Source organism: Athalia rosae, chromosome 2 (assembly GCF_917208135.1).
Source record: "Athalia rosae chromosome 2, iyAthRosa1.1, whole genome shotgun sequence".
NCBI lineage: Eukaryota > Metazoa > Arthropoda > Insecta > Hymenoptera > Athaliidae > Athalia > Athalia rosae.
The window spans coordinates 25,030,342-25,043,359 of record NC_064027.1 but is presented as its reverse complement, the minus strand read 5'-3'; the positions used below and the strand labels follow the sequence as shown (position 1 = coordinate 25,043,359).

Genomic DNA, 13,018 nt, shown 5'->3' with positions numbered 1-13,018 from the left:
GTACGGGTAAATAAGAAGAATGTTTAGAGGGCGATTATTAATTTGCATAATTCGTGCACACCGTGTGACTCGGGGTTCGGAATTTAAAAGCGGCGTTTCGAAAATGACATAATTAGAAACGACCTTAAACGCGCGTGTACCTGCCGTGGTATCCGTGAAGGATGATATTACCGTGGACATCGTAACGCAACGCCTAGGTGGTTCATGAAACTCTTAATTGTTGCCAAGACCTCGATTCGATTTGCATTGCGCTATTACAGCGGAGTTAGCTGTTGCTCCGGACGATATTGTCAAAGGTTTATTTCGTCCATATCTGGCCATTCGCCAAGGTCTCTTGCCCAAGATTGTATACGTGAAGAATGAAGCGCGGTGCGAAAAACACCGTCGATTTCCAAGCTGTAAGTTATAACCACGCAACGAGCAGACCGCGTACGTGCAACCTTCCGTCGGACACGCCTAACCCATAACCAGCTGGCGCAAACAATAGCAGAACATACATACCTATTCACCCACTGATCGAAGGAGACGTTCGTCGATTACCAATCGATTCACGTAGCCCAAAAGATCCGACGATTCGTATATAAAGACTCGCATCCAACGTCAGAAGCATCATTCAGTCCTGAGTCACTCAGCTTCAATTAGTTGATATTTACTGCAGAAACACAGTTCGACGAAAAAATAACCGATCATCATGAAGTGCTTCGCGGTACGTATATCGAAAATTCGTCTCGATTCCCGACCGATCAAAACCTGATAGTTGTAAAAAAAAAAATAATTATCGAAAGAAACGCATCATTTGCAGATTGTTCTACTGGTAGCAGTCGGGTGCTTTTCGCTCGCGTTGGCCAACCCGATCGACGTAGAGTCCGTCGAGCCGATTTCATCGTCGAAAGGAGCGGACGGTTTGGAGAGCCCGGAAGCATCGGCCGAGTCTACGAACGCAGTGAGAGACAAACGCACCTTGCTATTCGGTGCCACACCCTACGCAGCCGCCCCCCTAGCTTATTCGGCGTACACGGCACCCCTGGCTTACAGCGCCGCGTATTCGGCTCCGTACGCGAGCTACCCTCTCGCCTATTCGGCGTACAGTGCTTACAGTGCCTATCCCTATTACGCTTCGTCGTACTACGTAGTCTAGACTCGCGGGGATGAAGGATCCGTGCCGTGCAACGAGAGGGTTTTCTTCGTTTTTTTTTTTTCTGTTTTTTTTTCTGCTTTATTTCGGGGGAAAATTCAATGCGCGGAATGAACTCCGGGTATTTGAATATCGATCCCACTGAAATGGAATGAAAAGACGGAGAAGAAAAAAATTTGAAGAAACGAATGGATGATACGATAACCGAAACGAAAAGAGAAAAAAAAAAAAAAAAAAAAATCAAAAAACTGTAAAAATATATGCAATATAACTTGTCAAACGAATAAAGTATTTAACCGAAGTCGTTACTGACTTTTCAAATGTTGATCCCTAAAGATATCCAATTTTTCAAAGAGAAGTTGAACGAAAAAAAAGATTCATAATTTCGTCCGATCAGCTGCTCTTTTGATCGTAGATTTTTAGAACCGATGCAGTCATACGCAAGAATCATCGAAGATAACGAGATCGGAATTAATCGCGGACGAATGTGAACGAATTCGAGAAGCGGATAATTGAATCGACCGATAAACGAAATTATCTTTGACATAACGCCCGGTTGTCGGCTATACAATAGTGTACGTGCGCGTTACACGGTGTGTGAAAATTCCCTTACGTGCTCCGCATCTGATTAGTTATTTTCATCAAAGGTCAGCGCTGTCATGCATATGGCGCAGGTGACGACGTGGCTCACGATTCGATAAATCAATGTTACGGCCGGGGGGCGACAGTGGAAGGAAATTTAAACATTCATCAACCGAGCATACCGAACGGAGTCGCGAAATGATCGGCTGCCAATTTTGATCGAGGCGATTTTTCGTTTTTCGTTTGTCACGAGATACAGAACTCGCGTCGGAAAGCTCGGATGCTCGTCTAGTACGGGAATAGGTCAAACCATGGGGTACATAAACCGCGCCGTGCAGAAAGCAGGAAGCTTATTATCAGATCGAGCGACGGTCGATCAGTAAAGTCAGATCTTGCGGTTGTAATTAAACTTCCGGTGCATCTGCTACTGATGTAGTTACCGGTTACATTGCGACTAGGAGACATCAAGGCCACCGCTTAGTTATCCCTCCCCCTCCCCCTCCCCCCCCCTTTCTCCCCTAGTTCATCATTGCATTACTCCGGTCAGCCTGGAAACTTTGGTACTAATTAACAATAACGGTCTACACCAGTCGGGACTACCTGAGCACAGTCATGGAGTTTCAATTTTATTACCCAAAAAAATTGCTACTCGATCGGAAAAGGAGGATTTTCAGCTAGACGGAAAAAAACTCGTCATTAAAGATCATCGGAAATTTCATTTCTCTCGACTGATCTACCGCGATTTGTGAGATCGGAAAAATGAAGGAAGACTCGTAATGAGATATGGTATTCTTTTGATGCCTACCTACCTTGAGCGCAATTTTGTGGATTTTTCGATTGACAAAACTGTACTCTGATGCAACACCCAATATTTGCTGTCCTGTTTGCGTGGGGAAGTACTTCACGGATTAGGAAAGGACGACGGCTCCTATCACATCGAGGTAAAAGGATACCTATGTCCGTATATGATCAATTATGCGAAGCCGAGCAGCGCTCAAGTTGGTTGAAGTAATGTTGGTTCAAGATCTTCGCATCACATGTTTCTTAATGTATAGGTACAGTAATTTTAAGGACTAAAGGCGCTCAATATTATAAAAGAAATTTGGACTCTTCATGAGTAATTTATGTGGATTAAATGAGCCGAGGTCTAAAAATATGATAATCCACTGGGTATATGGGGAACACGTGAACACGTACACCTGAAAGTTTATGATACAAATACCCAACCCGCGAACAGTATTTCGGCTAAAACGAGCGTTCGTATACGTAATATAAGGTCATTAATAACTTTGATGATGTTTTTCTAGCTTGCTTTCATATTATACTATATACTTCCGCATCTCGTGCTGCAAGCAATCGCGTCGTTTGCACGAAAGGATCATATGGTAAGGCATGTTGGGTGGCTTACCGAGTGATTAACCTGGCTACTCAACCGGCTGGAATGATTGCTTGCACTAAAATGGAGAAAAAGAAAAAAATGAGCGAAAATAAAAAAACTAACCGAAAAAGAAAGGTTGAAAAATTATTGAACCGCGGTTCTTGCTTCGGCCTGCACATGTTTCGATCATGTCGTTAATGTACGTTTTCTCCGTCATTCGTTTCCAGAGATTCATCGAAAATAGGAACAATCATTTTACAAACATGGGAAGTGGTTTGTCGAAAGAAACCGAACGATTGATTAGCGTGAGAGGGTTTCTCACACACGTACAGAGCGTTGAAACGTGAATAGCAGCTATGGAAGAAATAAAAATAAAAATAAAGATATTCAAGAGGTGTTCCTTCATCCTCTGGATGACACCACGCTGCGGCCGCCTCGCAGGGAAAAAAAAAAGACTGATAGATCGTTTCTGGGGCGACGAATTTCATTCAAGGGGAATAATGAAGAAAACGTGAAAAAGGAGAGAAAAAAAAAAAAAAAAAAACTTTGACGCAACTACGTAACTTGGATCCATGAGGAATAATAACGACCAAAAAAGTAAGAATGTTAGAGGAGTTGAATTACTTTTTTTCTCCTTCCATTTTTAGTGCATCGCGTATAGCGGTTATACACAATTTCACACCTGTATCAATCATCGTTTGTGATAAATCAAATTTTCGTTTCAAAGAAATGCATTTTGGAAGCAAATAAAATAGAAAATAAAATAGAAAAAAAAAAAAAAAAACCATGAAGCTATTGTCACGCGCATCATGAATTGAATTGCAGATTAAGCTATAAAAATTGGGGGAAAAAAAAAAAAAAACGGAAAAAATTCTAGAAATTTTGCCGGCGTGACACGAATGCAAATACGGAAGCTACGTTACCGGGGGTTGGATATACATATATATTTGAATACGTGTCAATTGCGCTATCTCGATTTACGGGCAAAGTTTAGGCTGCAGCAGGAAGTTTTAAAGCAGACATTGGCCTAGGCGCATGACGCATTGCCTGAACCTTTATAGGTGTACACGTACGTATATAGGTGTGTAGACCGTGAGCTCGTTTCCAGTTTCATTCCTTCACCACCCGCCAGGCAAAATATAGCCGGATATTGGATGATCTGGATTTATTGCACGGCAGGTCAAAGCGGAATCAATTTATATGCATCTGCAAAATTTGTAGTACCGTTAGATAAGAAATTTCGTTTGACACCGACGATAGTGGCCGCGATTCGTTTCTCAGAGGGATTTGTATCGTTTTTTTTTTTTTTTCTTTTTGTTTTGCAAACTCCTCGAGGGAAGAGCCGGAGAAATTTTTTTTTTCAAATTTTTATCGCCTCGTTTTACATCCTGGCAAAGATGAAAATTTCTCGGTGACAAAATTGGCGTTCTGCCCGGTGTAGGCGACATTCTTCTCTCTCTTTTGTCACCTACACCCACTGGACTGTAAAATTAACAATCCTAGCAGGATCTAGATTCGGCTTATCGATGGGGAGGATTTCGTTGGGTCACTTGAAACGCGGATGAATTCGGCTTTTCAGTCGTTTTCATATACACGTACACGCATATCAATAAATTGATAGCAGGTGGGGTTATTCGCGTAATTTTAATTACGTGATTAATATATCCGAAGCGTATGATGTCGAGATTGGAAGAAGAGACTCGAACCATATTTAATACCGTTCGCAATCAACGGTCTCTAGTGCTGGAAGAGAGTCGTTAATTGATTTGAATAAATATCTTCCAATCAGACCAGATTTCATGCCTACATCGTCGCTCGAGGATCATACATGAGCCTAGGGTACACGCGTACGTATTTAAGAATTCTATTCCCATCGGTAATTGAAAAATTTCATCGCGATATCAGAAGAAATATATATTCGATTTGATTGAACGTGATATAAATTTATACAGCAGTCGAAACGGATGATGATAATTTGTAAAGCGTTGAATCGCAGGATTCCGAATGATTCAACGTAATAGCTACGGATGATGAGATTCCACAAAATATATTTAATTTCAGACTACAAAAGCTCGCGCATTTTCTCGCGGTAGTTCCATATAATATTAAAAATTGTAACCGAGCCTGAAGGTACGGGTGGGTGATCAATTATTTATTATGATACCTCAATGTACTAATGGTTCTAAACTCTGACGCCATTACCAAATTCTCTCCAATTAATTCTAATCTCATACGCTGCGCACTCTATGCCTGCAGCCCTCTTCACGTTTTCGCGGTCGACGTTACGTCCCCTATTTTTCTTATTTTTCTTGTTTCTTATTATTTTTACGCGTGCATACCTACCAAAATTTAAAAAGTTCATCAACGTTGGTAATCAAGACAGTTTAGAAAAAAAAGAAAAATAAAAACAGAACGAACGAACGAAAGTAAGAAACCCCCCCCCCCCCCCCATTCAATTAAATACCTCGAAGAGGTTCGGCATGAGAAAATTTTCAAGGGGTAGTATTTTTGGCGAAACAAAAAACCGAGAGAAAAAAAGAAAAGAAAAAAACAACTTTTCGTAAAGTGAACTGTGGGGGGTGAGTCGGGTTTATGGTAATAATTTGAAAAATGCCAAATTATCACGACCGCCTGCACCCTCGAGCTCTCGGGGAAAAGGAGGAGGTGGATGCAGAGGGTATTTTCAGGGCTAACTTAACCTAAGGGCAGTCCACAGGCGGGCTGGCATCCCTGCTATATATAGAGCCCTATGGCATGCCGGCTACGAAATGTCGGCGTATCTCCGGGTTTATGACTAAACTTGCCAAAGATATAAAGTAATAGGTATAAGAGGGCCGGAGAAAGATGGTTCCACAGCACCTGTATATATATATAATAGCATAGTGAGGGATGTGCGTACGAAGCGGAAAAAGGATGAATCCCTCTTGCATCGTTTTACTTTTACCACTTCTTCCGGCCAGCGGCTATCAATTTACTTTTATCTTATCAACGATCAACGTACAGCGAAGAATTTCATCCCCTTACTTTTTTTTCTCTTTTTTCACCACGCATTATTTGTTTTTTTTTTTGAAAAGTAACGCAGCAAAATATCAGAGGATTCGATAATTGTTGATACTCACGTCAAGCAAAAAATTCTACCTAGTAATCGCTTTCTTTCTCTCTTACCTGTAACAGAAGAAAAAAGAAACGGAAATTAGATAGCGTCATAATCGACGATTGTTAATTTTCGATTTCAAACAGCCGATCAATTTCAATCCAACGTGAAAAAAAAAAAACAAGATGTTATTCGTACAGGTATTTTATTCTATTGCCGATGAAGCGAGGTGTGAGTTTAATCCTGTATCCTCAGCCGGGATCTTCCGAGGTATATATGGGTACATGCGTATACCTATATATAGTTTCCATGTTATACGTTTGCAGGACAAACAATCAAAGAAGAACGTCGTACGTTTTTACGAGGTGATACCTTTTCGCTAAAACCATCCAAACGATTTCGCCGTACTTCGATCGGATGAAGAGTTTTCACGTCGTCGTTTTTCCCTCAATTTTATTTTTTTTTTGTTTTCAAGAAAGTCGTAGGGCTTGTAAATGATACAGTAAATTAGGTGTAATAGGGAGCTCGTAATTTTTCCGACGAGATATATATATATATATACGGCCTCGACTTTAGGGTGTTTAAAAAAAAAAAAAAAAAAAAGGAAGAGGCCCTTCAAGGGTATCGAACGGGGCTGGAATCCGGCCGGAGAAAGACGGAAATAGCGAAAATCGATGACGATAACGGTCCAAAGGTCAGGTTCTATTAAGAAATTTGACACAGTACCAACGAAATGACTTTCCCTTTTTCTTCCCTTCACTTTTCGCGGAGGGCGAGGGTCACGCGGATAGCATCCCCTTCATAATATCGCAGAATTTCGCGTTATACGGGTAACTGCAGCACGCGACGAGGTCCGAACATGAGACCTGAACTCTGAACCTAGAGCACGAACTGGGCGTATTCTACGATATATAATAACGGAAAGGGCACGAAAACGAATTTAGGCAAGGTCCGTGCACGGGACTGTAGTATATAGGGTGGGTCGTTGGGCGTTACGACAATAAATCAAATGGCCACCCCAATTTTCTCCAGTCCACCCCCCCCCCCCCCCCCCCCCCCCCGTCCTCGGTACCACGATTTTACTTGCTCTGCCTGCAGATTCTACCCCAGATATTTACGCGGCACAGCCACAGCTTTCGGTTCGGTTTAGATTTCGTTTTTTTTTTTTGTGTGCTTTTTTTGGGGGGTTTTTTTTGTTTCAGCGAATCAAAAGCAGGTACATATCGACTACGGGAACCCCAGCTGCGGTACGTGGGAAATTGGCCAATCATTTGCGGAGTTCGAGGGTTAAAATTCCGCAGGAAGCTTACAACCGGATCGAGTTGCAGCGCGACGAACTCGAACGATTCCGTAGGTCGCGGAATGGCGAACGAAATCCTGTCACTGCGCTTGAAAAAAAAAAAAACGAAAAATAAAAAGAATCGAGTGAAACGTCGGTGAGATGCGTGATTAGTAATTTCCTCTGTAACGAACTGCCGCATAACTTTCTCTGAAATGTCGAGTTTGGTATAATCGCAAAATGGTATCGTCCCGACCAGCTGTGTAGTCGAGAAGGGAGAAATAGTGGGGTATCCGAGGGGGGAGGGGGGGTGGTCGTGGAATATCTTAACGACGATCTGCGTGATTTCCGGCGCTGAGAAACCGAGAAATTTAACGCGATAATGACGCGGGGCGAGGTAGTTGGCCCGATATACCTCCGTCGCACGGAATTCAAGAAATCGGGAGGCCGTCCGGCCGTCCTTGACGATAAATTCCAATTTTGGTCTCCGGCTCCGATATTCCATTTCGCATTTCGACCGTATAAATAGCTCTCTGGTCATGTGGTTCGGTGGTAACAAACACCGTTCTATCGCTACGTCTACGAACAGTCGTTCCAAATTAACCGTCAATAACGGTCATTACGTTCTAATTTTCAACTTGCACGTCAAATTGAAACGATATACGTATACGATACTATACGTTACACGTAATCGTATTCAAACAACTTCATTAACTGATATACATGGGTAATTTGTCTTCGACGGCTGTAATATGAGGAGATTACCGAGGTCTCCGTATACCTATAGGTGATGTTACACCAGCGCATCGCTTATGGGTACGTTGTCAAAAATACTTTCATTTTCCTCCTCGATCTTCTCTCAGATCGTCCGTCCCTCTTCTACTACTCGTCAACGGAACGACGACCTACGCGTATACCGTACCCCACGAGCCATCGGATTCGCACGGTGTACCGGATCGTTGCCCCGGCGACAATTACCCCGCTTAATTAGCCGGTAATTATACATTCCAGCAACCGAACGAGAAGCTCGACGGAGCTTTCTCCGACAAAACCCGAGACGGGATACCCCCCCGCACGTTATATTATTTAAGCGACGAAATTATGCGGCATCGGACGTCGGCGCGACGCACGTACGTAAGTACGTACGTACACACAGATAGACATCGAATCGAATAAGTATACGCGCATCCGATTGTCAGCTGGTGTGTGAAAAATCGCGTGAATTGAAATAGTCGCGGCTAAGAACGGCAGAAAGTTTCAACCGGGCAGCGTGCGGAGTTTGGATCGATATCGAGCGCGATGAGAACCGGAGGTTGGTTAGGTATAAATGTGGCTGCTGGCTTGGCAGGCAGTCAGTCCAGTGCGCTCTTTTCCTTCAACGAAGGGTGCTTTCGGATGGCGTAGCGGTATAAGCGAGTAGAAAAATCAATAGGTAGGTATATGTGTTAGTGTTATTTCATGCAACCATCTGCCGCACTACCCTGCGGACCGTCTCTCTCTCTTCCCGCATCCGTGTATATTATCCGTAACTCCGCACGACGTAGAACAAACGTATAGTTTGAAAATTAACTCTGGTGTGAATTCCTGCGTTACCGTAACACGCGTTATGTTCGTTCGTCGGGACAATTTGAATTACGGGGGAATCGAAGGAAACGAAAAACAAAAAAAAGAAAAGAAAAAAACAAAAAAACACACACACGTATTCATCCGAACGAAGGTACGTGGTTCGTTTTTTGGATTCGGCGATCGGTGCGAAATAATCATGACACGATAACGATAAAATCAAAATTGCGAAACGCCGCGCGCTGATCGTCGAAGTTATAAAGGTCAACATGTTTGATTGGCCCCGCGCGACACTATTGTTCGTGTTCACCGAACCCTGCACCTCGGCGTTCCTCGACGATAAAAGAGAAAAAAAAAAAAAAGGGGGAGGAGAAGAAAAAAGAAATGGAAAAATAAAAAAGCGGAAATCGATATTGTTATGATTGGGGGTGGCAAACGACGGCTGACAGTGGTAGGAAAGAAAACACCCCTTCGGATCCCGCAGGGCGATATCGGCGAGCAGAAAAATAAGACGGGGCGAAGTCAGCGCGAAGAGTCAACGCAAAAATTCAAGATCGAGACGGAGCATCTATTCCTATAGTCTTCCATATACGCCATGAGACTCCATTCAGACTCTTTTCTATTTTCATTCCGTTCTTTTTTTTGTTTTTTTTTTTTGCTTCTATTTCTTACTTCGCCAACAAGTGAATTAAGTTGAGAGCTTTCCAAAAAGTGGCGGGTAGTAAAAGAGTAGCGTCGTTGAATTTCAACAATTTTATGCTACGGCAAGTTTCTCGCAATTCGAAAAAACGAAAAAAGGACGAGAGAAGAGGTAAGAAAAAAAACAAAAACAGAAAAAAAAAAACGCCGTTTCTGTGAAATTGAGACGACGTGAGATTTTTCCTTCTGTTTTTTTTTTCTTCTTCTCTTTCTTTATCCACAGTACTCGAGTTTGACGAGATTTTTTATCCCAAACACGTACGGGCGACACTAGATGTATAAATATATACAGAGTGGCGGGGGTTTCTAAACGTCAACCACGTTGAAGGAGGAGGAGGAGAAGAAGAAGACTAAGGGGGTGGCGGAAAGGAAGAACAGACTCATCCTTGCCGAGGACAATGCCCTTCTCTCCTTCTACCCTTCGTCGTTTCAGCCCCTAAGGTTCCCCTTGGACTTCCAATTCCGTCCACACTAGACTACCCTCTGCAGCGGAGTTTCGCTGACATTTTGGTCACGTGACATTTCAACGTCACGGGGATGCGTATAGAGAGAAGGTTGAGAGAGTTGAAAGAGAGGGCGAAAACGTACGTAAGGTGACTCTCCTTTCGTAACCACGTATTACCCAACTAACGCTGCGAAATGTAATGTCAAAATAGGGTCGCCGATTATCAATTCATCGCGCACGTATACGTATGTATATCGATACGCGGTCTATCGCGTACGATAGGTATGTACCTATTTCAGGGGTCCCGTCGAATGTCGAGCGACGAGTTATTCCGGGGTACTTCGTACCAAAAAAAGTGATTCGATGGAAAACGTGACGTACGTATTATTCGGAATTTCCGGTATCCACAGCAGCCGAAATTCGTTCAACTAATTTTGGGGTAGGTACCCGCCGACGTCGGTTCTCCGGAGACCGTCGTCACGTTGACATCGATCATATTTCATCTTCCGTTGCGAGCGAAATTTTTTATTTTTTTTCTGTCAACCCTTCGTTTTTTTGGTCTTGCGGACGGAGCTTCGAACGGCACGTACGATCGATCGTGACACACGTGATCAAAGTTTTGTTCACCTTTTTTTTTTTTTTTTTTCAATCACACATCATTGATTCATACCTTAATAATTATGCTGCAGCGGTATTTTCATCGGCTCACTAATTTTTTCAGAATGCCTATAGATATGGCAGGAAGATGACAGAAGCGGATGATATATATTCAGCAATTTGAAGACGATTGTGAGCTTTTTTGTTTTTGTTTTTGTTCTTAAGTCACGTGATTCCCGAAAAATTTGGACGGATGACTTTGAGAAGTAACAACGTGAAAGTTTAGGGGCGGGGCGATGACGTGGTTCGTTCGTTCATATCTCGAACCTACTCCGGAACTGTGGAGAGTGACACGTGGTTTCTGACCTGCACAAGTCTCTTTTCTGTTTACACACGTTTCCTTGTTCGCGGTGGCTACCGGCCAGTCTCTTTAAATTTCAAGGTTACTCAATGAAAAATAACAACAATAACATCGGAACAACAAGGTAAATAAATAAAAACTAACGCAATGATAATTTCTTTACGTATCACACTTCATATTGTTTCACTGAAAATTTTTCGATACGGATAAAAATAATATTGTATGGTCGGAATAATTGTACGATATTTATTTATCTTTATTGATTAAGTTATTTGTACCAACGACGGATGAATGGGTGTTATCCGAAAAAATTTTACGCGAAATCAAATTTAACAAGATTGTCTGATTGATTATCGGGGAATTATTAACTTGGCAGTCCGCATGTGTGATAAAAAAATACGTCACACACATATAGGTATAATATATTTTTAATTGGTGACAAAATATAACACAATATACGTATATATATATACTCGTTCGACACGTCACTTCGCGTTTTTCTTTTTATTTTGCCGTTTTTTCGAAATTTATTGACATACAACTCAAAGTGATATATTGATACTTCTTGTTCCCGGCGTGCGTTTCGAGTTCCCTTCTATTCGTCGACGACAGGCGATTACTTATGCGGTATGAAGGGGCTTGGGGGTCGTTGACCAAGTGGCGGTTTTCGGTTGATCGAAATATCGGCACCAACGGCGTATTTGTGTATATTTGTTAATCGGAAAAAAAGAAAGCCCATCGGACGTACGACGCTGAGATGCAGATGCGTCGCGTTTAAGAGGCCGCGCGAGACTGTCGCCTCTTGTAGGGGAAAAGTGGAGAACGCGCACCGGCGCCGGCGCCCCGAACGACGCTGGATCGAGGGCGTCCCCCTCACCCTCCCGTTTCAACCACCTATAATTTCCCGCAACCTTCCACCCTCGACGCGCGACGTCGCTTGCCGCGTTACCCTTCGGCTATACCTTCTTCCACCTGCGACCCGTGAGAGCCGCCTCGCTGCAGATTCGGGCGTCTCTTGACTCTTACCTCTCTCGTCGAGGATCCCGCAGGATTCCCACCGGTCCCGACGACCGACGTTACGCCGGGGACAATCGCCGGACAAATTGTCCCGACGACTCGTCATCCGACGATCGATCGATCGATCGATATAATCGGCGGTGTTATTTTTCGCGTGCGCCGAGCGAATGCACTTTGCCACACCACGGCTCGCTCCAATTTCCAGGATATTCACGCGACCACGAGCCGACGAGATTCCGTACGATTGCGATAGGGGGGAGCGTGTGCAAAATTAATTCATATTTGCGGAGGGATAAAAACTCGTAGGAAAACAAACACGTGTAACGGACGTCGTTGTAACGTCGCTCTAATTATTCGTACGGTGAATTTTTCCTACGATCAACCAGCGAATTTTCTCCGACCGAAACGATCCGACGATGACGGATCGTTCGTTTATGATTGCCGGACGAAAAAATACACGTCGCAGTAGTTTGTGATCCTTACTGATCGCGGAGTGGAATAACCGCGGTGAGGGGTGTCCCGCCGTGAGAAATGGGAAAGGGACTACCGCATCGCAGTTAGTTTCGACTTGTCTCGTTTGCCGCGAGTATCAAACAGTCTTGTACAATTGGGATAACGATGACCCCGATTCGTCTTCTTCAGACGATCCACGACTAAAATTGACGATTTTCGTCGGGTCCTTTGTCATCGATTAAAAAAAAAAAAAAAAACTTCTGGAAAATGTCGGAAATTTTCGATGATCAAATTCAATAATAAGAAACTGAATTGGAAAAGTCGTTCTTCCCCCCACCCGAAATCTGGTGGCCTACAATAATACGCGGTATAAAATATGAAGAATATAAATTCGTTTTTTTTTTCTTTCTCTCTC

General features: G+C 43.1%; 2 protein-coding genes across 6 annotated transcripts in view; one reads left to right on the top strand and one right to left on the bottom strand.

Annotated features, from left to right (window-relative positions):
* Positions 1-13,018, bottom strand: part of LOC105689124 (stress-activated protein kinase JNK) — a 90,633-nt gene that overhangs the window by 55,337 nt on the left and 22,278 nt on the right. For 2 of the 5 annotated variants that reach the window (XM_025746542.2, XM_025746545.2), the window contains exon 1: positions 10,846-11,575. The exons of the other annotated variants lie outside the window; for them this stretch is intronic. The gene's annotated coding sequence lies outside the window, so the exon portion shown is untranslated. Of the gene's footprint in view, positions 1-10,845; positions 11,576-13,018 lie in introns of those variants that run through there. 5 annotated transcript variants of the gene reach the window in all.
* On the top strand, positions 546-1,436 carry LOC105689126. Its single transcript, XM_012405934.3, has 2 exons — positions 546-706; positions 803-1,436. Exons 1-2 carry the CDS (start codon positions 692-694, stop codon positions 1,136-1,138), a joined length of 351 nt encoding a protein of 116 aa, XP_012261357.2. The 5' UTR covers positions 546-691; the 3' UTR covers positions 1,139-1,436.